The sequence below is a fragment of the Drosophila gunungcola genome (genome assembly GCF_025200985.1).
Source record: "Drosophila gunungcola strain Sukarami chromosome 3L unlocalized genomic scaffold, Dgunungcola_SK_2 000003F, whole genome shotgun sequence".
Taxonomy (NCBI): domain Eukaryota; kingdom Metazoa; phylum Arthropoda; class Insecta; order Diptera; family Drosophilidae; genus Drosophila; species Drosophila gunungcola.
This window is the reverse complement of record NW_026453179.1, coordinates 1,740,282-1,767,910: the sequence shown is the minus strand read 5'-3', so window position 1 is coordinate 1,767,910 and position 27,629 is coordinate 1,740,282. Positions and strand designations below refer to the sequence as shown.

At 42.0% G+C, this 27,629-nt stretch overlaps 2 protein-coding genes across 2 annotated transcripts; both read left to right on the top strand.

The window, feature by feature from the left end:
* The first annotated feature begins 1,347 nt into the window (after positions 1-1,347).
* On the top strand, positions 1,348-18,476 carry LOC128258791 (GTPase-activating protein). The gene is given in 6 exon segments (XM_052990670.1): positions 1,348-2,614; positions 11,956-13,832; positions 13,936-14,192; positions 14,698-14,893; positions 15,948-16,061; positions 16,063-18,476. Coding segments are annotated over 6 exon segments (3,555 nt in total). The 5' UTR covers positions 1,348-2,469; the 3' UTR covers positions 17,029-18,476.
* Positions 18,477-19,887: 1,411 nt separating this feature from the next.
* Positions 19,888-26,522, top strand: LOC128258794 (glutamic acid-rich protein). Its single transcript, XM_052990673.1, is given in 9 exon segments — positions 19,888-20,058; positions 20,295-20,601; positions 21,751-21,798; positions 22,774-23,210; positions 23,755-23,965; positions 23,967-24,443; positions 24,513-24,836; positions 25,292-25,947; positions 26,007-26,522. Coding segments are annotated over 8 exon segments (2,772 nt in total). The 5' UTR covers positions 19,888-20,058; positions 20,295-20,310; the 3' UTR covers positions 26,335-26,522.
* The last annotated feature ends 1,107 nt before the right edge of the window (positions 26,523-27,629 follow it).

The following is a 27,629-nucleotide window of genomic DNA, read 5'->3' as shown; positions in this document are numbered from 1 at the left end:
AAGTGGGGATTTTTCATTCATAACGAAATAATAACGGAAGCTAGACAAATGACCAAAATATAAAAGTAACATGGGGTCGGACCTATAAAATATAGCCGAAAACCAAGAACCCGAAACCCGTAAACTCATTCAAATGAATAAAACCGCCACAAAATACTATTTTTATCACATACATATGCACCTTGCACCAAAATTTGTGGGAGGAGAAAATTGAGTAGAAGGGGATCAAGTGGACAGCTGGATTGGAAAATAGAAGAAAAGACGTGTCTTCTTCCCACGTCGGTTACGTTTCGTTGAGCGAAATGATCAACATATTCAAATTGTCGTTACGCACGCTGCACAAAAAATATCATTATGCGCCTTCTAAAAAAACTACAATCTACGCGAAAAAAAATTTTAAAAAATTAAAGAATGAGATACTTTTGTTCCAGACACATCATTAATAATAACTGGTGACATATTTATATGAGATTAAAATAATAAAATATAACAAACATAAGAAAGTGCTAAGAAATAAAATAATTTTTGACCAAAATTTAACAATTTTTTTTTTTAATTTGTCGTCAATTTAATCATGTGTAACAAATTTGACATAATTTAATAAGGGTAAATTTTTTTTTTGTTTCGTGAAAATAGCGAAGGCCTTGAAAAGCGGAGTCATAAAATTATTTATATGATAAGCTTTGAGGGTATATTCTGAGTATTTTCTGACAGAATTTTATCCTCTGGAAAGGCACCATTTACTTAAATAAATTATATATTTACATTGTGGCAAATCTAGTAACTTTTGGTTCAGTGTATTCGTAATGCAAAGGCACCCCGAACTACATATTTCAAATGTTGACCCATCCACTTCCACTTATTGGCGGCAGTTGTGATAAGATGCACCGTCTCACTTGTTGATCTCCTTCGTTGTTCTTGTTGCTTTGCTGTTGTTGTGATGCATGTGGTTTCCAAAAGAATAAGCAGCAACATATGGGTTAAAAAAAAACACAAGCGTCGGCCGACGTTGCTGTCCGGATGCCGTGTGAATTTCACATTTTTCCTGCCTTGTTTCTGTATTTTTAATATATGTTTGTATGTAGTTTGGCTGCTTCCTTTACACTGTCTGCGAGCCAGAACGCCCACGTAATGTGCGCTACACTATTATTAGCGGGGCATTTAGGTTCTATTTCTAGTTTAAATCTTAAATCTAAGCCCTTGCGCCATCTGCAAAAACAAAATCGTCGATCTTATACAAATTTTTATTATGAGTTCTAATTCGGATTTTAACAAAATTATTTTGAGGAATCTTTTTTTACATGTTATAAAATCTTTTTTAAAAGTATTAGCTTGAAATCCAGCAATTCAGATTTTGTAAGTTTGTCCCAAAATACAATTGTTTCATTTCAAATTGAAATTTTGTGATACGTATTTTATAAGTCGCATATGCCCGGGACTTTCCCTGCCGGCGATCTCTGTTTCGGGTTTGCTGCTTCCGCTGCCATTGGCGCCGGTGCAACATGTGTTTGTTTGCGTGTGGGTGACCATTTTCGTATGTGTGCGTGCGTTCATTCACAAAATTTGGGAGGTGCGTACACTTGCCGCTTGAAAATTTTAATTTAGTTGCATTTCGGCGGTGTTGCATCATGTTTGTTTTTCGGAGTGTGTCTAAACGTATATCTAGTAAAAATTATTTTCTTAAATAAAAGCTTCAATTAATATGTTATTGTGCAAAAAGTTATAATTTGAAATAAAAATTAACAATATTTATAACGGTCCGTTGGAGTTATTGACAAAAGATCGATAATCGGAACTAGTAAATTATCGAAATTAAAACTGCAGGATTTTAATGTAAACCTTATTAAATATCGAGATAATATTCAAAGTGTATAGTTAAATTAAGTGTGCCGAATTGTTTTATATCAGCTCTACATACAGACTCATTTAAATGAAGAATTTTAAATTTAGATAAATATTTACGCTGCCACACTACGCTGCCACACTTATCTGGCTGATCCATATTCCACTCTACGGTCACTCTAGCTTTGATTTCCATTCCGAAAGGTTGTTACGCGGACGCGTAAAACTTCGCGAAGCGAGTAAACTCGGATACATAGTCGAAGGACGAACTCAAACCGCAAATATTCCAATATTTCGAGCATCCTGACGGTTTTAGTGCGTGACAAAAACGTTTGAAGTGACAACTACATATTTGTGCAGCCGAACCGAAGCAACAGGAAAAGTGCATTTCGTGAGCGGAAAGTCGACTCATTTTTCCGTCAACAAAGCTCATAGAAAACTGCAACGTTGCGCCCCGTTTGAAATAGAAAGTCAACTAAGCATTTAACAAACCTTTTATAAAGAAATTTCCTGTGTTAAAATACTCCCTACATAATTTCATTATACCGGGAAAACACAATTTCCAATCGCGTGCTGCAAGTCGTCAGTGGCCGACACAAAGCTGCCTGCTATGAAAACGGGCGCACAATGCTGCTGAAGAAGAAGCGCTATATGAACGACGAGCGAGACGGCGCTATTGACTCGCTCGTCGCCGTCGAGCCAAGCAGCAACAACAACAAAATGGCCGATACACGCGAAGTGCGCATTGAAGAGCAATTAAAAGTGAAAATTGGTATGTAAAATGAGTGCGAAGCCGTTTAAAAACACGACCTAAATGTAGTAGAACCAGCGGGACATGAAAGTTTAATGGAATTCGGCGCGAAACGAGGGTTTTTCCTAGTGCAAAGTGTGATGGAATGTTGACAGCGTCGCCCGTCGCCCCGCGGAGTCTCTCCGTGTAGAAAACAACATTAAAAACGGGCAAAAGCGCAAATAACTGCCAATTAAAGTGTTTAATCAAGTGGCAAATCCTAGTTCTGAGATTCAAAAGCAGTGAATGATTTTAATTAAGCAAACAAATGTGTTTTAGTTCTAGAAATGCATTTTGTGTTGAAGTGTATAAACATGCTATTTCACTCGCACTGCCGTGTTACTCCCCTGTGTTTGTGTGTGTGTGTTTCTCCTGTTTTTCCCTAATGTTTTTTTTGGTGCAGCAGCAAATGCATTTGTTGTTGCTGCTGCTGGAAAGGCAATGGGTGACCAGGCTGAACGCTACGACATTCAATTTATTTTACCCCCTCCCACCAGGGCCCCCGCCGTTTTGAATGCGCCCCTTTTTGTGAATGAATCGAAAATCATACATGTATGTGTGACGCTCCAGCGCATGCTCACACACACACACCAGCGCACATGCGAGAGATCCCAGCAACAATGTGTGGGTTTTTTCATGAATGGAATTTTCGAATTCGGTGTACTTTTCTCAATACGAAGGTGTCTGTTTTATGAATGATTATAGCAACAAACGAAAGGAGCAGCATCGATTAATGGCCCACTATATATTGGCAAAAGGTCAAATGAATGAATGACATCTATTTCATTCTGGAAAGCGAAAGAGACGCAAAGAGAGTCTAAAAACTTGCGGTTGTTTTTGGTGGTTTACATTTCCTGTTGTTGTTTCGAGATTTTCGTGAAAAACCACAGGCGGGGGAAAAAAAAAGGTTGCCGTGATCTCAATTTCACACCTGCACACGCATTTATTTTTATTTCAGCCTTACAATTTCAATCTCGCAACTCATAAGCAGCTTTTGCTACGCTCGCAACGTAAATTATATGCAAAGCTGCAGCAGCAAAAACATTGTAGCCGTCTTTGATTTCCGTTTCCCATCGGCAGAGTTTCCCTTCGTGTGATGCGGTTTTGTGTTCTTTTTCTTCAGCCATAAAACTCTTGCTTTTTTCTTGCCTTTCTTCTTTTTTTCTCTTAGCCCCTTTCCAGCTGCTTTTTGCATGCTTCAATTGTTTTCGCATGCGCCCCTGTCTTTGTCGGAGTCTCCTCTGGGCTCCCTCCATTCTCTCTCCGCGTCCTTTCTGCCCCTCAGCCGCCGGCACTTTTACCCCTTTTCACCCTTTTGGGTTCTGCGAAAAGGATGGCACAGTATTGGTTAAAATTGAATTAAAACACGTTTCTGTAATGATTGAAGTAAGAAAGTTATGCACATCCTTCGGTTATCGGGTCGTTATGGCAAATTAACTGTCACCTTTTTACCTCCATTTCATCCTTTTACCTTTGCGGTTGATTGTGTGAAAGATAAATAAGTCAAAATTGGTTAATATTATCGACTTTGTTCTCCATAAACTACATTTACAAAATCTATAATTTTATTTGAAACAATTGTTTTACAGTCTTACTGAATTCAATTTGAACAATTAATTTATACTTTATTATGTTAAGATTTAAAAAAAAACATTAATTAACCTCTATTTATGGATTTTCCTTTCAAATTCTCTTTCATTGATGGAAACCCGTTTTCTGACGAGTGTAGAATGAAAGTTATTCATTTCCTATAATCATCATTGATTATCGCATCATTATAGCACATTAGCTGTGTCACCTTTTTACCCTCGACCAATCCGTTCGTTCCCATCCGCCTTATAGCGATACATATATGTATACACGTTATACTCACTGCATTCTTCTCCCAAGTTTCATATTTCCACTTATTATGCTTTGCATGCTTAATAATAATACTTCCACATCGTGCTCAGTTTCAATTACACACAGAGTTTCGCTTTTGTTGCTATTGTTGGAAGCTTTCCATTTTGTTGGTCTTTGCGATTTCTACACGAAACCTCCGCCCGACCGAAATTGGCGTAATACTTTTCCACTTAATTAAAATGTTTAGCGCATAACCTAAATTTCGTTTTCTACGATAAAAAGAGATAGAGATAGAGAGGAGTGTGGGTGTATGACTCACTACCGATCTCCCCACTGAATATCAATGACAACTACTGGGGAATTACTCACAATTCAGACCACACGCAATTGAGATTTCGTTGAACTTGAAGACCCAGAACAGAGATAACTAGTTAACATGGACTCGGCTCTGTTCTGTTCTGTTCTGTTCTGTTCTGTTCTGTTTAGTTCTGTAACAACAATAAATAGTTTGGCCAAAAAAGGTAATTAATTAAAAGCCGGTTGTGTTGTCTTGTTCTCCAGGTTGTGGCCAAGCTTCCTCCTCACTGCCCTCTCCACTCGACCAGGCCAAAACTGGTTGCAATTGAACGAGCCAAAGATCGTTTGGAACTTTTCTAGCTGGTTCTCTGTGGAAGCCAAAGCGATGTTGACAATTAGTTCTCGTGTCGTGTCTTTAAATCATTTTTCTAATACATATATTTTTCAGCTTGAGCCACAATTAAAGTGGAATATTTTCATTTGAAAATATGGCAGGGAGCAATGTTAATTAGCCTAAAGGCCGGGGGCTTCATGGCCAAGCGAGGTTTGCCCCAACAACTTTGTTTGCCGCTTTCAAGGAACCAGCGTTTTTATGTAATTAGCGCATTCTGAAATACTTTTTATTCAGGTCGAGATCGGACTTCTTGTGGTTTTCAGGCACAGAAAGAAATGAGATCGTTTTGGCAATGATACTGTATGATCAATATTTAAATACATGTAATTTCGGATCTTAAACCAGTCTACCTTTTTCCTGTTTATGATGCAGAAAATATGGTCCTTTTTCCTCAGAAAGTATATTGTGTAGAATAAATAAAAGGGTAATTTTGGGAAAAAGTTAATATGGTTCAACTAAGATTAAAAGACCAATATTTATTCTCAAACTAATTGTACATACATTGTAGATATTTCTTCTTATTAGTTATTATTTCTTAAACTTCCATAAGTTGTATTCATACAAAAACACAGTTTTTTCTGTGTACGAGTAGGGAAAATGGGAATCACAATCGCAATGACAGCGATGACGTTGATGACTCTGCCTGCGATGATTAACATTTATCTCTGGCTTTCCACAGTGAGGCAGCAGCATGTTATAATGTTATACATACTGGCATTTCCCCTTGTCTCCTCCCTTTTTTTTAAGGGGGCCCTTTTTTATGACTTAACGCTTGACCTCCTCGCATTTACTTTGATGTTGTTGACTTTAGCCGGGGTCAGAGGCATCTGTGGAACCCCCCGGTCAGTTGTCGTCCGGGTCTCCACCTCCCAAGGCTTTGAACATCATGCTGTTTCACTGTATTTATTGTGGCGCTTCTTTGGGGCTGCTCAGTTCCATCTCACAATCAGCCTCTTGTAATTTGTAATTAAAATGAATTCTGTTTTTATTTCACTTTTTCGGGCTGTGTTATTCATTTTGAGCCACAATTTGTGCGCTTCGCTGGCTCGTTTCAAGTGTCGTTTATTGTGGTTTGTGTGGTAGTTTCTCAAAGGTAACACAACAGCGGAAATGTCAGGGGCCAAGAATTGTCTAAGGCTGGGGACAAGTTTTTAATGGGAAAATAGGGAGTCGTTAGATGCGCCTAAACTACGCGAGTTGAAGATTTTTAGTTAGGGGCTAGTCATTACCACGTGGAATAATGACGGTTAACTGTTCCTTGTATGTACTTATATTAATGTAACCTTCTGTTCAGTTGAATAATGTGCTTTCTTATTGTCAACATGTTTTGTTGTTATTGACTTTCAATGATTTAACATTATTACAATTGAAATATCTTGTCTTCAGAATAAGAGTATGTTTACATAAAATCCGGCCAACTATAAATATTAAAAATACTCTACTTGATTTCCTCATAATACAGCCTTCGCTTTAATTGCATAACGTGGTTCGTTCCCACAAAACGTTGTCAAGCGCTGATCCTTGGCTCATATATTCCACATATCGCCTCATAGAAAACCGCTTTTGGCCAAGGCCAATTTGGTTCGTTGCTTCGATGCCGCCTGCCAAATTGTGTGGGCGCCTTACAAAGTGTATTTATCATTATTAAATTTTTATGGCACAAAGTCAGGCGAGTGTTTGTGTTGTCGCCAGTTGACTCGCCTCTAATGAGCGGCGTTTGTAGTTGAATTTTTTTTGTAGTAATAGGCGTCTGCCCAATTTGGCCATTTTGAAATGGAAGTCGTGCGTTCGCGTCGCTCACATTGAGTGATGTGTGTAATTGAAGGTTAATAGTGCCAGAAAGGTAAATTGGCAACACGAAAATTAAAGCCGAAGAAAGCAATGAATGGGGTGAAAATTTGGACTGACGAGAGGAGTGGAAATCCAATTGGGAATTAATCATCAGGACTCTGATATCGGCACAAAAGATACTGTATAGGGTGTTTACAACACACTTATATACAGCGAAAATTGTTCATAAACAAAGTCCAGATCGATGACGTTGGTGAAAAGCCAATAAACATGCACAAGGCAGAAGCCAAACAAAATTGGCCACAACAGGAGAAGATTGTGAGATGATCATGAGAAGCGTAATCAGACCGGAAATCGATCAGCACGTACTGAGAAGTAAAGGGGAGGAGGGAAAACGATGCCAAGAAACTGGTTTCAGGTTGTATTTTTCTTTAGATAAACAAAATGCAATGAATAGAATAAGTAATATAATAAATTGTATGTTTTTAATGATAATGGCATGAAGAAAGTATTTTCTTTAGATTGAATTTATGTAAGCTTTTACATTCAAAGTATCAATTCCGAATTAATCTAGTTTTTCTATGTGATGGAGAAGGGAAGGGACTGGTTAGGCTGATGCTAACCAACCTGTTTTGCTCCACAAGCTGGCTAATTGTGCAACACGTTAGGAGATCCCTTTCTGGTTTAATGGCCAAAGGAAGTGGCAGCGGAAAAGGAAGTGCACTTAAAGGGATATATGTAACTCACAAGTGCTATAGAACACAGTGCAGAGAAATGCAACAAAAGCCAAGGGCTTTTTCCCACCTTTCCGCCAAAAGTGTACGCAGCAATCATTTTGGCCGCAGGAAGCTGGCGTTTAAACAAACAGCCAGACAGACACAAAGATCTGTCTGTGTAAATCTCCCTTCCGCTGGCGAAGCAGCTGAAAAAAAACACAAGAATTTATCTTTATTTCCGTTCCTTTGCATAAATGTCTGCTTCTGCTGGCTGGTTTTTGTTTCATTTGCCTTTTTTAGAATTTATTACAGCGCTGTCTGCTTGTCTGCTTCCTTCTTTACTTTATTATTTTTTTTTTTTTTTGCGGCACTCGCGGAGTAATCGCCTCATTAATTCGCGCGCGTTTCATGCTGCACTGAATCAATTTGCATATTGTGCAGAAAAGCGAAAAGGGAAAGAAAAGGAAATCTACTTACAAGTCTTTAAATTTAATTTTCCGTCTGCGAAGGAAATCATGGAAATTTCAGACATTTAATGAGACCATGCCCCGACCCAATAATGATGGGTGTGGAAATGAGATCGTGTTGTAGTTTTCCCCCCCACTCGCATCCCCAAGGCAAATGTCAATGCTGTGGAGGAGAAGCAATTTCCAGCGGTACTGACTTTAGATGTTTTTGATTTTCGTTTTGGGGCTTCGAAACATAACCATGTGCCACATGGCAGGATGGTTCTATTTTTGGGGACCCCAGAGAACGTTGAAAGAAACATGCCGCATGTTTATTATGGTGCTTGCATAGGGATATATTGTGGGTTTCAGCGATCTGGTTAATTTTCGGATCACCCATCTTAGTCTTGGTAAACCATGTTCGATAATGGGATAATATTTCCAGTTTAAAAAAGTATTAGAAATCTTTGCTTACTTTTCGTGCAACAGAAATGATAAACTAATGACTGCTCATACACTGATACATTTTCCTATTCAATCCTGTTTGTTCAGCGTTTACTGATAAATTAAAAATATTTGATGTTTTTTGACTAATACGTTTTGGAATTTTAAAAATGATGGCCATTAATTATTATGGCAATGCTAAAAAAAACTGTGAGTAAACTTCCTCTTGGTAATACTCATTCATAGAAGTTACAAAATTCCCGCATTATTAGAGATAATACATGTAGTAATCTCATCGATATGACAGAAAACCAATTTAATCATTGTCTTGCAAAATTTGTATTTTTTGGGTTTTCCTGTGCTGTCAAAAATGTCAAAGATTTTAAAATAAATTTAAGAATTTAAATTTTATTATCATCAAAATATAATGTCAATATATGGTTGAGTTTAAAAACCCTAGGATAAATATTCGATTTTCCATAAATATGTTCTTGTTACGAAAGGAAATCGTACCACTTCCGTTCTCAGGGTAGTGCAAAAAAATTCCAAAATGCTCCTCCACCCCAAAAAACAAAAAAAAAAAAAAAGCGATGAGCCAACTTCCGCTTGACTTTATCCATGCATAAACCTTCTGGATTTGCTCAGTTCATCGAGCTCTGGTTCCGTTTATCGTGTTTGGCATATGTAAGATGATATATGCACACCATATTTCCATCGCTGCGACTGTGTGCTGGTGTTTCTCAATGCATCTGAAGGTCGGATGTCGTACGGTCTACGACCGATAGGTTCACGGAATATTCCATATCTAAGCAGATTTGATAGAACATTCTTTCACAATTTGTTGTGGGGGCTCGTTCAATACCATGGAATTCGTTTGCCAAATTCCCCTATCGCTCTTTCATTTGGTCGATGAGTAAGCATAATCCGCAACAATTCCTCTGATTATGTCATTCAATTTAGAAAACTTTGATTGTTTGGCTGTTTTGCATGGAAGTCTACCAAAAAAAACAACAAATTATTTAAGTTAAGTTGGTCAAGCCGAAGTTTTAATACCCTTAAAACTATTGAATTGGTCAAATATTTTCTATATATGTTTCAGTAATGGTTTTTATAAAATTCATAAATTAAACAACTCAAAATTAGCTTAATCATATTTCATGTGCACTGACCTTCCAAACTAAGTCCAAAACAAACTAACCCTCTGTAAGGGTATTCAAAAACGAAAACGAAACGAATCGAAACGAGTAATAAAAACATTCAGTGGGGCAGCCAATGACAAGGCAAAGCAATAAAAAACACACATAAATAAATTATAAACGTCACAGAAACGCAAAAATTTCAACATTTTTTTGTGCCGGGTTTCCCCCAAATCTTATCCTCTTTCTCTCTTACATTCACTACCACTATTATTTTATGAATGAAATTTACTGTTTTGCTTTTCTCCTCAAAAAAAAAAAAAAAACAAAAAAGAAAACAAAAACCTCTTGTTTTTTTGTCATTTAGCGTTTTGTATTTGTTTGTGACTTTGCCTTGCCCGATATCTTTGCTTTACTTTACTTAACTTTGCATATAAAATGTGCTTCTGTTTGCGGGGTTTTTCATTCATGAAAGAAAAATCACACATGTAGGGAAAAGAAAACAAATGCTTTTGTTATCGCAAGTTTCTTGTTTCTACGACAAGCGCACAGCGAGTGTGTGAGAGCATGCGATTGTGATTGTGAAAAGTGGCGTTGTTTCGCCAACACACAGATACTGAACGTATAACCCCATTGATAGTTGCGAGGTGATAGCTGAGCTATATATGTATATGGACGATGCTATAGCTCACCTCTAGCACACATGGCACACATAGTGCACATAGCTCACCGCCCAGCTGTGTCAACAGTGGTGGAAAAAGGGGCGGGGCAGGCGAGTCTCAATGAAAAACAAACTTTACCTACAGTCAAACATCCATAGCTCTGACTTACTTCCGCAACTCTAGTTACCTTTATGCAAAAGTCTGCTTTTCCTTAACTTCTAATTGTGCTCCACAACTTTAGGTAACTTATTATGACCGGAAATCCTTAACAAGAGTTAAATTAAGATTTCTGCATTTATTTGAATTGCCAAAAGCGTTGTTATTAATCCCTTTTATACAAAGAAAAATCTTGTATGACTTTAAAATGATCAGTTTAAATTGTTAAGATATATCTTTGAAAAAAAGAGGTGTCTGTACAGCTTTTAAATACATCGTTTACATATACTGCAAATAAGATTTTTGTCATTACAAAATCCAACAATGGATTTTGATTTTTAAACACATTTATTTGTAAATACTTTAAAATGTATGAACTCCATGGAACTCAAATGATTTCTTAAGGCAGTTATAAAGGTGCTAGTCATGGAAGTTCGACTGTAAAAAGCGGGCCAAATTTGCCACACACACAGATACAATTGCCGGCGTAGACACACAGATACAGCTCACACACACACACACGCACAGCTGCGGAAGTGTGCGTGCACTTATTATATTTCCGCTCGACTGCCGCTAATTTCTTCCATTGAGCAAGTTTATAGTACACTTGCCTTGTGGGCAGCAGCGCCTTCACCCTTTTGCGCTTATCAAGGCCTGCCGCTTATTATTAACGTTTACACAGTCTAGCCAAGCGCCAGCCATTGCGAATGTGCTGTTGTGTGTTGTGTGCCTGCTGCCCCCCCCCTTGTTGTGTCGTTGTTTCGTTGTATGTGTATTTGTTGTGCCCCAGGTGGCGGAGCATCCATAATAGATTGCGAACGACCAATCCATCGGTGCACAATACAATATATAGGTATCGACGACGCACTCGCACAGGAAGTCACGTCCGCTGGCTGTTTTCGGAAATCAAAAGAGCCCGCTGGAATATGTAGTGTAATGCTATTTTGCCTCTTTTTTAACAGCCTTTACAGCAGCAGGTGTCAAGGCCAGATACTATTCGATACCAAAAGGAGGATATTATTATATTAATTTATGCCAATGATTCAGTGATTGCTGCTAACAGTCTTTCCGGTTGGGAGAAAGTATGTGTTTAGGCCAACTTATTAATTTACGTTTTCTAATATGAATTTTTGTTTTCCGTTTTCTAAACTATAATTAGCGTAGTCCCATTCGTTATTTAACTTTTTTTTTTCTGAACCAGAGATTGCTAAAAGGCCACTCATGATAATCACTTAATCTAATGTTAATGTTTTTCACCTTGAACGAAGACTGTAATCTTAAACAACGTACAATAACTGTGGTGGTTTGTTCGTTAAGCCTGATAAATTGTGAATAATAAAAAGCAGAAGAGTTATTCTCGGACCATTTCGAAATATAATGTTTGTCTCTATTACAATAGTGATTTGTACTAATTTACCCATATTTCTGATTGTTTCCAGGCGAGGCAAAGAATCTGAGCAGTCGCAATGCGGCCAACACCAGCTGCAGCACACAGGGCACCCGCGATGTCTACTGCACAATTGCCTTGGACCAGGAGGAGATCTGCCGCACACCCACCATCGAACGCACGCTGACGCCGTTCTTCGGCGAGGAGCACCAGTTCAAGATCCCGCGTCGCTTCCGCTACCTTTCCATCTACCTGTGGGATAGGGACATGAAGCAGGACAAGCCCATTGGCAAGATAGCGATCAAGCGGGAGGAGCTGCACATGTACAATCACAAGGATCACTGGTTCTCGCTGAGGCCAGTGGACCAAGACTCCGAGGTCCAGGGCATGGCCAATGTGGAGGTGGCATTTGTGGAGGCCCAGCAGACCCTGTCGCTTTCGGAGAGCATCGACCTGGGCCTGCCGCACCACGACAACCACCACAGCCACCACAGCCACCAGCAGCGGGCGCATCTGAATGATTACAAGGAGAACAGCGAACTGAGCAACATCCAGCGTGCGGCAGTGGCTGCGGCCGCTTCATCATCGGCGGCCATGAGGCTAAAGACCCGAGCCGCCGGTCTGTTTGGCCACGTGCATCCGCCAGCGCAGACACAGCATATTGCGACCATCAATACCACATCCACATCATCGGATCAGCTGGCCAATTGGAAGTCACATGCGAGACACGTGGGCGTGACAATCAAAGTGCCCACTTGCGTGGATCTGGCCAAGAAGCAGGGCACCTGTGATCCCTTTGTGGTCTGCACCGCCCACTACAGCAACAAGCAGCAGGTGACCAGACGCACCAAGCAGCGCAAGAAGACCGTGGACCCGGAGTTCGATGAGGCTATGTACTTTGATCTCCACATCGATGCGGAAGCGGGCAGCACCAACACCACTGGGAGTAATAAGAGTGCTGGCTCCCTGGAGTCATCCGCCAACAAGGGCTACGCTATATATCCCCTGGGCGGGGCTGATCTGGTGGAGATTGTGGTGAGCATTTGGCACGATGCACATGGGGCCATGTCCGATAAGGTGTTCCTCGGCGAAGTGCGACTGCCAATGCTCAACAAGCAGGAGCAGCAGGCGGTTCCGCCATCGGCCTGGTATTATCTGCAACCCCGCTCCATGACGCACAGTTGTCGCTCGCTAAATGCCACCCCCCGCTCGTGTGCCACGCCGCCGGGAACGAGATTGAGCGTGGACTCGACGATTGGATCGCTGCGCTTGAACCTGAACTACACCGCCGATCATGTCTTCCCGCTGGCCACGTACGACGATCTGTTGAACCTGCTCCTGGAGTCGGTGGACCAGCGACCCATCACCGTGTCGGCCGTGTCGATCCTGGGCGAGCTGGTCTCAGGCAAGACGGAGGTGGCCCAGCCGCTGGTGCGACTCTTCACGCACACGGAGCGCATTGCGCCGATCATCAAGGCGCTGGCGGACCACGAGATCTCCCACCTGACGGATCCCACCACCATCTTCCGGGGCAACACCCTGGTCTCCAAGATGATGGACGAGGCGATGCGGCTGTCTGGCCTGCACTACCTTCATCAGACCCTGCGCCCCGTTCTGTCGCAGATCGTGGCCGAAAAGAAACCGTGTGAGATCGATCCCAGCAAGATAAAGGATCGCTCTGCGGTGGACACGAATCTGCACAACCTGCAGGACTATGTGGAGCGGGTGTTCGAGGCGATCACTAAGAGTGCCGATCGCTGTCCCAAGGTGCTGTGCCAGATCTTCCATGACCTGCGCGAGTGTGCGGGAAAGCATTTCCCCAGCAATCGAGAGGTGCGCTACTCCGTGGTGTCTGGCTTCATCTTCCTGCGCTTCTTTGCTCCGGCCATCCTGGGGCCGAAGCTCTTCGATCTGACCACCGAGCGACTGGTAAGTGCTAACTATCGGCAAATTATAAGCTATTGAACCTTAGGGAAAAAATGATTTGCCTTTTAATTTATATTATACTTAATTTTTCTTATTTTCTTAACAGGATGCCCAGACGAGTCGCACGCTGACCCTGATCTCCAAGACGATCCAATCGCTGGGTAACTTGGTCAGCTCCCGCTCGTCGCAGCAGACCTGCAAGGAGGAGTTCACCGTCCAGCTGTACAAGAAGTTCTGCACGGAGCAGCACGTGGATGCGGTGAAGCACTTCCTGGAGGTGATCTCGACGCCCAGCCAGGCGAGCAGCAGCGTTCATCCGGCGGCGGCGGCCACGCCACTGGAACCAGTATTACTTAAAGAGGGGTAAGTTGCCTGCTCAGTGGTGGTTGCTTCCCCCACCCCCCTACCCCCTGTAGCCTCTAGAGAATATTGATTGGTGGACTGTGCAATGCTCCCTCTATATACCCTATTCTATAGATTTGGCATATCCTCCCACCCAAGACATTTGATTAATTACGCTTCGTTTTATTCTAATACCGAAACTTTCTTTGTCTTTCTCTTCTTTTCCGCGCGCTGCTTTTACAAAACAAAAAAAAAATAAATCAAAACCAATCCATCACGCCCAACACACCATACCATCACCATCACCATCCCATCACACAAAAATCACACTTATTCATCACACATTAAATCTATACTAACGTCTAGCGAGGGGTAAGAGAAAATTGCTTGTAATTTGTTGAACAATTAACTCTGTTCTTGTTTCGGATTGCGCGTAAGTGCGTCTGTGACAAGAGCAGAGATCTGAGTGCGAGATCCCGAAGGGCAGTTGCTAAGACCCCGCTTCCTTTGCTCTCCTTCCCGGCAGCCTGATGACCAAGTACCCCACATCCCGGAAGCGCTTCGGCCGGCAGTTCAAGCAGCGCTACTTCCGCCTCACCACCCACACGCTGAGCTACGCCAAGTCGAAGGGCAAACAACCCATCTGTGATATACCGCTCCAGGAGATCGCCAGCGTGGAGCAGCTGAAGGACAAGAGCTTCAAGATGCAGAACTGCTTTAAGGTGAGCACCTTTCTCCCCTCGATTTCAATTGGGCATTTGGCTGGCATTTGCATGCGGTGCCCGGCTCGTTGCAGCGAATAGTGCACACGAGCAGTGTGCCGGAAACGTGCGATCCACGCCACATCTATAAATAGGCAGCCAAAGCCCACACACCTCCGGGCAGTGATGTTAGTTTAGCTTTTTGTTGATCGCTTGCAAGCTCTAAAGTTAAAAGATAGTCTACGCTATACGCTATAAAACAATTATGAAATTCCTAAAAAAAAATATGAAAAAAAGTATTCATTGAAGTCACTAATTTGAAGCTTCAAACCTAAAAAGAAGTTCCTTATTTTCTACAACAACAGATAATATTGTCTATGCAAATTTTAGCTAAATCGTACTGCTATTTATCTTACTATGCCTTTTTGGTCATTGTTTATAAATTTAATGAAATAAAACTGGCTTAAGGTTTAAGGTTTATGTAATTGGCTCTTCTGCTGTTCTCGTTCACTAATCTTACCTCTGAAAATTGCCATCACAGCCTGCAGCAGACTCATAGCTGGGACATGTGGCTGTGTGGGCGTATGACAGTGGCTGCTAATCGATGGCCTGGCCATCCATCGGTGGCAGCAGCAGGCCCATCCTCTGCGATAGTGAAAACTGAACACTCAGTTTGTCCGAGAAACTTTCACTAATCACTCACAGAGTTTTGTGTGGCAAATGACAAGTTGCGGCAATTAAAAATAATTAGCGTTATTATGCAGATGAGCCGACAGAGCAACGCTTTGCTTTGCGTACGCTATTGTTATTGCCATTCGAGGTGGTAAGACAAAAGGGGAAATTTCAAAACCTAGAAGAAATATATGCAGCCGACGCAGAAGAGAATCGTCTTCGTCATCGTGGGTGCGATTTCTTGGCGTAACGCTTTTAATCTCAGCCAAGATGTGGGAATTGTCTCAGCCAGCGATTTCACTTGGGCGCGATTGTTTTGCAATTGCAATTGCCGCCGCGCACAGAATTTATGTTAATTGCACAAAGACGAGACTAAGAGTTACTTTCGCCTCTTCTCCCACAGATTGTGCACAACGATCGCTCGCTGATTGTGCAGACGACGAACTGCGTGGAGGAGCGCGAGTGGTTCGACCTGCTGCACAAGATCTGTCTGATGAACTCCATCCGGATGCAGTACTTTCCATCCCTCGGCCTTCGTCAGTGGCTTCTACAGCTGTTGCGGCCGCTCGGACGAGAATTCGCCGGGCTGTAAGAACTTTTCGGACAAGGAGATGGACTACTTCCAGATGGATTTGGTGACTGCCCTGGATCCACCGCTCGACCTGCAGCGCATCCACACGCTGATCATGTCCAACATGAGTGTGCTGGAGTCGCTGCTGGATCCGCTCACCTACCACCAGCACTTGCCGCAGACGCAGCACCAGCAGCACAATCCCCTGGTCCCGCTGGCCACCGATCTGCAGAAGCATTCACCGCAGGCCTTTGCGGAGTTCAAGCGAACGATCGAGAAGTTGAGGGAGAAGGCGTATGCCATTGATCGCGACCACCGGGACTACAAGCAGGGCATAACGCGGCAGCTCAAGTATGGCAGCAGACAGGCTCCGATTGGCGACGACAACTATTGGCACATGATGCGAGCCGCCGGCCAGCTGAATCAGCAGCACCACCAGCAGCAGCAGCACCAACAGCAGCAGCAGCAACAGCAACTGCAACTGCAGCAGTTCCAGCCGCAGCCAGTGCTGCCGCAGATGCAGAATGTGCGAGCGTATCCCTATCAGCCAGCTACGAGCAACATGAACGCCTACTATCTGCACAACCTGCAGCATCAGCAGCAGAGATTGCAGTTCCAGCAGCAGCAGCAGCAACAACAACAACAACAGCAGCAGCAGCAACATAACCAGCCGATGCAGCAGCAACAGTCGATGTTCCAGCCGCTGCGCAGCCACCAGCTGCAGCGCCACAATAACAACTTGAACAACAACAACTGCGGCAATGCCTCGTCCTCCAGTCCATCGTCGACGACCTCCAGTGTGGTGGCTGCACCGCCCAGCACCACCTCGTCGTCGCAGCCGGCGCCACCGATTTATTAGCGTTCAAGGCTGTGCGTATTCGCCTTGCCGCGGGCCATCATCACGACCAGGTGAAGCGGGATACGCATCGTAGTGGCAGCTTGGATACCGAGGAGAAGGAAGCGCCCAACCAGGAGACGCTGCTGTACAAACAGTTTTATGTGCTTATTTCTAGGCTCTTTTTTTTTGTATAATTTTTAACGAGTTTAACGTTGTAAAGGTCTAGATTAAGTTTTTTAATTAACAGATTTTTATACACCAGATTTTAACGGTACCGCCTACACCAGCAACAACAACAACAAGATGAAAACAAACAATTAAGAAAGCGAAATCGAAATCGAAATATTTATAAGCCTATTTATTTTTGTATGTGCTAACATTATTTATACACGCAAACAAAACACCCAATATGAAAGGAGCATTTCTACCCTTGTGAGCGCAAAGAGGGCAGAGAACCACTGAAAACTGATTACTTTGTAAGCCTAAACTACTAAAAACTCCAAAATTGCTAAGATTTTTTAAAGCCTAGCCTAAGTTGGGTACCAGCGTAATGAATGATGAGTAGCGAAATGAAACGATGTAAATAGCAGAAGCACGCGTACATATCCCACTATATGTGCATGTGTAATATAAACTACATTATACCAGTTATTTTAGGCGTAGCGAAAATTTCTAAAAACTATCTAAGCTAGGCTAACTGTTGCTTAGAGGCGACACAAACAAGAAGCAAATAATTCTAACAAAATGTGAACGCTATATACAACAAACAAACAAAAACTGCGAAAAACGAAAAAGCAAAAAAAAACATACATCTACATGTATATTTACTTTATATAACTGTCATACAGCTAATGTTAAACACACGATACGTATTCGGCAAACTGTAGAATACAAACAAAAAGCATTGTTAAGAACAAATTTACTTCCATTTTGCATATATACACAAACACACACACACACACACGCATACATACATTAAACACACGCACACCTATATTTATTAAATGCATTTAATTTCATGTTAAACTTAAAAAAAAAGAAAAGCGAGTAAATTGTTAACGCAAACACGATTTGGTTAGCTTCGACCTTCTTCCACCGATTTGTTTCCAAAGCTCTTCCAATATTAATTACACGTCTAGAACTTATGTTAAATAATCTTATTTTTGCCATATTTAGTTCATTGTTCATTGTTCATCCATCGCATTGAAAGTGTCTTCCTCCGCCGCGTTTATTCATATTGCCTTTTGTTTATGCATTCCAATTAATTGTGCATTTCTTAATTCTAATATCTGCATGATGTACATAGAGATACGACGAAATGGAGAAACACGACGAGATGTTGCTATGAATTTAATTTGTTTGCAGTTACCAACTTTATTCATTTACAATTTCAGTTGCATTTTAAGAGCATAATTTTAGTTTACTATTACGATGCCTAGCTCCTAAGTTGTTGGTACAAAGAATCGAAAATATACATTTCTAGATATATTTTCAAGCGAAAAATAAAGCGTATCGCCAATGGATATTTTCGTTTTGTTTTCTTTTGAGTTCCCTTTTGGTTTGGCTATCGTTTCTTATCCTTATCTCATCCCCTCCCAGTATAGTACCTCATTCTCGTGCTTTAGGAATATCTGGCATACTGTTGTGATATCTTACGATATGGTAATTGAATTAGTCGTGTGTGTTAGTTGATTGATGCGTATTTACGATACATTTTATAGTGCGTTAAAGCTGTTGAGTATTTTTATTCGTATTGTGACAATTGACCGAGAAGCAATTTTTCCCAAAACAAGTGAACAATTAGGCGATCCGACGAGTACTATTACGTTTCCCAACAAATGTTTTTATAACCATTCTCACAAATCCCAAGGATGCAAAACTTAAGTCCCAAGGTGGTTTCAAATGGAACACAAAAATATAAGTAAAACCCCTATTTTTTGTATAAATAAAAATATTTTAAAATTTACTTTTACGTATAAATAAATACCTATATACTTGCATATTATTAAACGTGTTTTATGTCGGTCTGTAAAAAGAGTTTATAATATAAACCTTTTTTTTGGGAAGTTTGTTTTTTTTTCTGAAATAGTTAGAATATACCCCAACGTTTTTTTTTAAATATATTTTAAGTTACCTATATTGTTTCTGTGGATCTTATCTTATTTTAAACAGATTGAGCTTGGCATAAAATATAATTTAAACTTGATTTACACATATTTTTTAATAATAACGTTTATATGATGGGTGCTAATGGTAAAAAAAAGGTCAATCTCCAAGTATTTCTCATCAGTTCAATGTCCCAATCGTTGTTTTCTGGTATATTGGGATATTAGCGAATTTCCCCTCCACCTGTAGCGGGGACTCACTCCAAAAGTAGCAACGTCACTCGCCACTAGAGATGGGAAACATCAATGTTTTAAATGTTAAATTCAAACTTTTTTGTTAAGATGCTTATCCCGCTAATTTTAACGTTTAAATATTTGCAGTTCTTATCCTTAAATGCTTATAAATATTTCTTATAAATTGTAACGTTTTTCAGCTTCGAACTCAGCAGTGTTTTAATTTTAAATATGCTTCTAAATTTTGATTTAGGACTGCACCGAGCAGATGTTAAGAATTTTAACAGAGGGTGTGCAAGAAATGGAGTGGAACCAGGCTAAGTGTGCGAGAACTTTACAGTGGCAAGAAAATATCGTTATAGACGAATTCATCGTCAATCTCTGCCAAACATCGATAAGACCGACTTATTGAAAACATCGATGTTGGCATGGATTTTTCCCCACCTCTAGCGTGCTTGTGGTGGGTTTGGGTTTTGCAGTAAAATGTTAGCGAAATGTGAGAAGTTAACAGTGGCAAGAAAATATCGTTAGAGACGGATACATCGATAATCTCTGCCAAACATCGATAGGAGCTACTTTTTGAAAACATCGATTAGATTGATGTTTGTCCCCCTCTCACCACTAATCGCCATTGCTAGACAATTTTTTTCCGAGCAAAAAAAAAAGTCGGTGTGAAAATCTTGAAAGAAGCGTGCAATTTCAACTGAAAAACTAACTTTGAAGTAGCGGCTACGTTTAGCAGTTAGTTAAGAGTGCTAGAAAAGAGGTAAGTGTCGTAGATCGAATTGCAAATAAACTGGGAAAATGCTCGGCCGGTAGATTATCGATTTTTTTTCTCGCAACGAGCGACGCCACCGGCGGCAAGGAATAAAACGCTTGGAAAAAGTGGGTGCTGCGCTGGACGGCCTGCGCTTTCGCACACATACTTACTATATAGAAGAAAAAACTTGAGAGGATCGAATTTAGCAATGTTCTTTTCCAATCCCTTGTCTTTTTGAACAGCTTAATAGAGAAAAAGATGCGCGGACGCGGCGGATTCATTCCACGTGGTGGTGGTACCACTCGCGGTGGCTACTATAACAATCGCAATTCGAGCAACTATGTTAATACCCGCACCCAGGGTAACTACCGCCCCAATAATGGGCGGTACGAGAATAACTACCACAACAACAACAATCGCTACAACAACAACAGTGGAGGCGGAGGCAACAGCCACTATGACAACCGGAGTCGGGACAAGTTCACCCACCACAATTCCAGCAGTACCGGGCGCTACGAGTCCAGCTCCTCGGGCCACAAGCGCAGCTACGTAAGTCGGAAAACTATATATAACACTAACAATCTTCTTTTACATACATACATCACTCAGTTACTCAAGATGTTCACTGAAAAATTAAGTTTATACTCGTATATGCTGTATTATCAAAGCTATTAGCTTTTCTAAGTGAGATAAGAATACTTGAATACGGTCTAAGTTAAATGAATCGCTTCATAGGCAAGTAATCAAATAGACGTCATACTCACTTATTTTTTTTAAGGTCTTAAGCATTTCTAGATAAAAGAAGACTTATTAAATACAATTTTATTATATCCGGCTTTAAGGGTCCAACACTGAGTATTTCACATATATATTATGTTATTTTAATTACAATGCATAATTTCTTAAGAATTTTCTTTACGCAAGGTAATCTTACCTAAAGGTTCTTTAGCATAGAAAGAAAGTGCTCAAAATATGGCATGCTTTAAATAGAATTAAGCTTTGTAACCTTTGTTATTTTTGAACAAGATAAGAATAGTTAACATGTTAATAATCATAGAGATGACTTGTAGGTATGTTTCTTCAAAGGGTACAAAATAGAGTAAAATTTAAGTTTTTTATTAAACAAGCATTAGATATATTTTTTCACCATTTAAACAAATGACGTCTGAATCACACTTTCTTGACTTTCAAACAAGTAAAGAAAATAAAACGAATAATATAAATTGTATTTAAATTGGATTTAACCTTCAAAACCTTAAATCTATAAACAGTTTTTTTTTTACTTATTAACAGCACACTTGTTTTCGTGGAAAGTATAGATATGATTATAGTATTCGAAGAGTACAGCTGAGGTAAAAATAACAATTCGCAATTATCTACGAAATACAGAATATGGTACACGAAAGTTTAACATAACATAAATTTTTGATACTCTCTTTCAAAAACTTAAAAACATTTTATAAAGTCAGAATTTAATGAGAAAACAAATTAAGCGGGTACCTATTATTTTGACCCCAAGTGTAGGACTAACAAATGGCCTCTTCATGCTCCATATAAATAGTGAGTAATAATGCTGTCACTCCTGCACTTAATTATTGTTAGAGATTTTTCGTCTTGTAGCAAATGAGTGATGTATTACCCAAATCCATCTATATTTATATTCATAATGCAATCTATTTTTATGTGATGTGTGTCTAGGACTCTTCGCGCGATCGGAACGATGACCGCAAACGGACGCGCACAGACGTAAGTTATACTTTGCCCTATTTGTGAAGCTAAAAGCACGCTATTCCAGAGGTCTTTATATTTAATATGCATTAAGCCAATCGCCATGTACTTTGTAATGTTAATGACTTTCCAAATATTTATAGCACTGTTTGTGAAGCTTAAACGCGGGACTGAGTTGAGTTGCCAATCGAGCGTTAAAGCATATCATGTCCCAAAAGTGCAAACAGCGCGCGGACTCAAAGTTGCCAGACAAGCACTTTGGAGCACCGTCTGACCATAAATATATATATAAATCTGTGTATTGTCCATAGCACCGGCAGCGGCACGGCGACATATATATGTATCTAATGATTTTGCCAGCGACCGACCGATCGATCGATTTGATCCGATTCGATCCGATCCGACCCGAACTGATCATACTGATATGAGAAAGCAAAAACTTCTGTAGAGAACTGTTGAAGCGATCGAAGCGATCGAAGCGATTTTGATCTGTTATCACTTGTCTTGTATGCCTTGTATACCGTACCGTACCATCAGCTGTCAAATTTTTCCCCATACCGAAAGCCGAATGTCGGTTATCAATCCGAGCAGAGCAAATAGAAATCTATCAGTGTGTACATCCGCATACGCATTAAATATATATCGATCCAAATATCTAAGTAGCTAAGCCATAAGCATATAAGGTTTCTCCATCATGCTACCACACACAAAACACGCTGCAGGAAATAATAATAACAGCATATTGCGATATATATATATATATATATACATATATATAACCCACAACCAAATCCGATCAGATCAGAATCAGAATCAGAATATCAAAATCAGTCTGTAGCTATATAGCAATTATTTTCATTCAACAAGTCTATACGTCTATTTAAATAAATATATAAATCTACCACCTATATTTGATATTTGATACAAAAAAAATCAAAACCAATCAACCAAAACAAAGCTCCTACACACCTTCCTACTCATCAATCGTCATAGGATTACCGTCGCACGTCCTCGTCGAACGATCGCAGCGATCGGCCCTCGTCCTCGTCGCAGAACGTTGGCTCTTCGTCATCGAACTATCATCAGCGGAGCGGCACCGGCGGTGGCAATAACGGCGGCGGCGGCGGTAGCTCGAGCTCCTACCGCCCGCGGGATGATTCGAACAGCGGCAGCCGGCACCAGCGGGACGGATCGATGGGTCCGCCCAAGCGGATGATGCGCAGCGTGGCCGGCACCAGCTATATATCCCGACCCCGCGGCACAATGTCGATGCGGGGCGGCATGATGCGCACCGGGATGCGGGTGGGAGCCATGCGCGTTGTGCGCACCCGCGTCAACGAGTCGAATGACCTGCGCACCATGCGCCGCCAGCTGCTCTATGCTCAGCAGAAAGACCGGGCTCGCCTGCTCAAGATTCAGCAGTTGAAAAGGTAAATAGACCAATCAAAACCAAACAAAAAATATACCAAAAACCAAATCCAAATGAACAATACGAGTTATGAGTTATATACGCCATTGTGTACCAATTGAAGAATTGAGAATGCAGAGAACTCTGAAAGCAATCTGTGAGATTGATGTACAACATGTGAGCGCTGCAGTGAGATTCAGTAAGGAATCTGGATGCGAGATGGAGGGGGAGAGTCCTCGGTGCCAGATCAACTGAGCGGCCTCCAGAAGAACTCCATTCTCCATGGCTGCGACTCCTCCAAAAACGTGTTGTGTATATTGTTGTGTAACTAAGTAGAACGAATTGAGAAATGTACCGAAAAAACACCCGACACTCCATATATGACAAGAACGTAATTTGTTAGTTTACCACCCAGCTTCTTATGTACTAAAACCAAAAAAAAAAAAAACACAAAAATTTGAACTTGCCTCCCAGCAAACAAAAAACAAACAAACAAAAAAAAAAAAAACAAACATCCTGCCACCCTGACATGTCTTCACATTCGAATTCATTCCAACCCCATGTAGCTCGTTGCGACGACAACGCCAGGGCGGGAATAGCAGCGACGACTCCAGCGGCAATGAGGACAAGGACGGCGAAGATGCTGAGAAAAGCAGCAAGAAGAAGAAGGGCAAGGACGCCGATGGGGGCGATGACACCGACGAAGACGACGACGACGACGACGATGACGACGAAGTGGACGATGATGAGAAGGACGAAAAGAGCAAGAAGTCGTCGCCCTGGTAAAAAGCGCAGCAGCAAGTCGGCCAATGAGGATAAGAGCGACGGCGAAGGCAACGAAGATGACGACGATGAGCACGGCGATGGCGATGACGACGATGATAAGGACCTGAATGAGTCCGATCCCAAGAGCGCCAAGGCCGACGACGCCTCCGATGACGAGGATGTCAAGGTAAAGGCCGAGGGTGGTGAGGCCGGCGAAGGCGACAAGGGCGATGAGAAGGCCGCCAAGTCGTCGTCGGCCGACAAGTCAGGTAAGAAGAAGGACAAGGACGATGCAAAGGACTCCAAGTCGAAGAAGTCGTCGTCGGTCAAGAAGGAGCGCTCGTCGCGCAAGGACAAGGACGATTCGGACGATGATCGCAGCAAGGAGCGACGCAGCTCCCGTCACCGCGATGATGACCACAACAATCGCAAGCGCAGCTTCATCAAGCTCATTTGCGTGCATTGCCGCATCAAGTGTGTGACCTTTAAGGTGGGTTTCGATCCTGGCAATCTCGGCTTCGCCCAATCCCCCTACTAATCAATTATCTGTGATCCGCAGGAGTACAACTACCATCTGAACTCGCGCTCCCACAAGAACTCCATGCGCCAGGTGGCCCTCAACCAGCGGGCCGATCTGCAGCGCATGCGCGCCCGCCAGCGCACCACGCAGCGCGAGATTGAGGAGAACAGCAAGGAGGAGCACGAGTCGCGCTACTGCCGCCTCTGCCGCCTGGCCTACCGCCAGCCCAAGAATCTCCATCAGGCCTCCGAGCACCACAAGACCATCAAGAAGTTCTTGATGCCCTATTGCGGCTCCTGCCACCTGGCCTTCAAGAACGCCATGCTGTACGAGAACCATCGCTGCTCGCTGGAGCATATTAGGGTGAGCTTAAGCTTTCATTTTTAAACTACATTTATATATTTTCATCACTGGCACGTCAAGTAATTGTGTCTTCTTAATTACTATGCTAGCCACGTCAATATTCTAGTGATTTTTGTGCTTAGTTAGTAATTTTCCGATTGCATATGCGCAGTATAAAAATTGAGCAGTTTTCAAATGCTATGATAATCAGATTTGTTACTATTTGTGTTTCCACTGAATTGGGATACAATAATTGCCAAGGAATATATTACAATAGCATTAAAATAAATTGTTAATATGCCCACCCAAAAGATATGAATCTGAATCTCTCAGAATATAGTTTCCTAGAATAGCCAATCCTGCATCTGCCATTTGAATGCTATTTTTGTATTCCGTGTTGCCTCCCTAAAATTAGACTACCTAATCTCCATCAGCAAAGGCTATAAATTATTCTTATACTGTGTGCTTGCTTGCAGAACAAGGCCCGCAACGATGAGTCCGGATCGGATGATAGCGTGGATGAGCGCGAGATTGATTTGAATAAATTCCAGACCGTGGACTCGGTGGGCGAGATCGATGTGGACATGATCGACGCCGATGTGGACGCCATGGTGACCGAGGCGGAGACCGCTTTGAAGAGCGAGGATGAGGAGACGCGCAAACGCGCTCTGATTGGTCCGGACTTTATCAAGACCATCGAGGCCTTCTACTGCGAACTGTGCAATCACTATTCCGGCAAGACTGACGACGTGTCACTGGAGGACTACACCAAGAAGCATTGCTTGCAGCATTCCCACGTGAAGGCTTTCCTGCGCAACAAGGAGGAGACCGAGAAGAAGGCCAAGCCGGAGGAGGGCGATGAGGAGGACCACGATGAGGAGAAGAAGGCCGACGATGACGAGGCGGAGGGCGATGAGGAGCTCGACGGCAAGATGAACGTGGACGAGGACGAAGACTTTGGCGACGGAGACGGAGATGGAGATGGAGAGGATGGAAACGGCAGCCACGACGAAAAGTTGTGGGAGGAGGTGGACAAGGATCTGGGCGACCTTCTGGCCGAAGTGGAGCCGTTGGGACAGGAAGAAGAGGAGGATGAGGAGGACGAGTCTGTGCTTAACATTGATATTGCGAGGTATGTGAAAGGCGATGAAGTAATCATGAGTGTGTTGTGTAACCCGTGTCCACTTGCAGCGAGAAAAACAAGCTTAAAGACGCCAAAGAGGAAGCCAATGGCGATGCCGACGAGGGAGCAGCTAAAGACAGCGCGCCGGTGGCCAAGTTGCCGGAGAAAAAGCCCGTTGCCGCCGCACCAGCCACACCAGCCACACCAGCGGTCAAGACCACCGCGGCCGCCAAGCAGCCGGCGAAGAAAGCAACACCCAAGCCGGCTGCCAAAGCCGCCAAACCTGGTCCCGCTTCCACGAAGCGCAATGTCTTGGTCAGCGTGAAGCGCACATCGGCGGCCACCATTAAGGCTGCCACCAAGTCGGCCAACAATGCGGCAGCCGAGTCCAAGTGAGCGACACTCGAGCTGCAGTAATACGTTAGTAATAGCAACAACCAAACCCAGTGATTGGGTTGCTACAAACATATTTCAAATATATAACTAAACTATAATGTGCTCAATTACGTGCACACCAGAGCTGCTCTGTCATCTGGCCACAAAGCCCAGCCTGCTTAATAAACGTCTAGACCTAACTATACCAATCTGTACCCGTGTGTTGTCTCTCTAAGGCGCTGGTGCATGTGGAGTTGGAGCTGAAGCTGGAACTGAAGTTGGAGCTGGAGAGTACCTTTCTTGTACCTTTCGCCGTGCGCCACTCGAGCGCTTCAAGTTTGGCCTTTCTAAAATGGCCAAGGCTCTGGCCACCTGGCTCAGACACAATGGCAGAGAAATGCCTGTCGGTCGCCAATTTGTTGGCCCCTTCAAGGTGCTCGCATGTAATTGTCAGCTGCGTTATTCACAAGCCAGAAATGGCGCACGCCAAATGAGATTAAACGGCACAGGCAGACCTTGCTTCGAGCCCTTGTATCAAAATGTTTGGGATAAGAGGTTGTCTTATACAAGTCAACAAAGATGTAGCTCCAGTTTTTACTTTCACAAATAAGTGTAATTGTAACATTTTTTACATATCAACATTATTCATCAGATGGCACCTGCCATTGGTAAAAATAAGTTGTTAAGCTTTTCATTTGCTTATCGAAGCAGTAAATATATATATTTTTTTTAAGATTTTCCGATTTCTTTAACCATTTTTTTTTTTTATTTTTTAACTGTTTTAGACTTTGTTATAAGTTAAATGTTAAACAACTTCATATAGTGATTTATTTTAAACTTTTAATTAATTACATTTTATTTTTAAATTTCAATTCTAATTTTTGAGTAAATGTATGTTGTTTTTAATTTGCTTGTTTTTCTTATATAAAATTAAAATCCCCTTAAGTTTCGATTAAAGAATCAACTCCAGATCAGAGAAGGCAGGCAATGTATATATATATAGAAAGGTTATAGAGAATAACCCCGCTTATCGGCTCGTGATGCTGCCAGCTCTTCCTGCTTCCATTCGAAATGTATTTATTAACCTACTGGGGCGGCCCAAGTGACTCCATGCGGCACTGTTTGCCGTTTCCGCTTGATACTTGCCACTTGGCGGTCTCAAGACAATACCGATGCGGTGGCAAACCGAAAGGAAAACACTTTTCATAATTTTTCTACATATTTTTGTGGCAAATTAACTTTCACCGCACGCCACATAGGATGATCATGATGGTGTCTTCGTATTTTCGTGTTCGTATTCGTATTTGTAGTCGTAG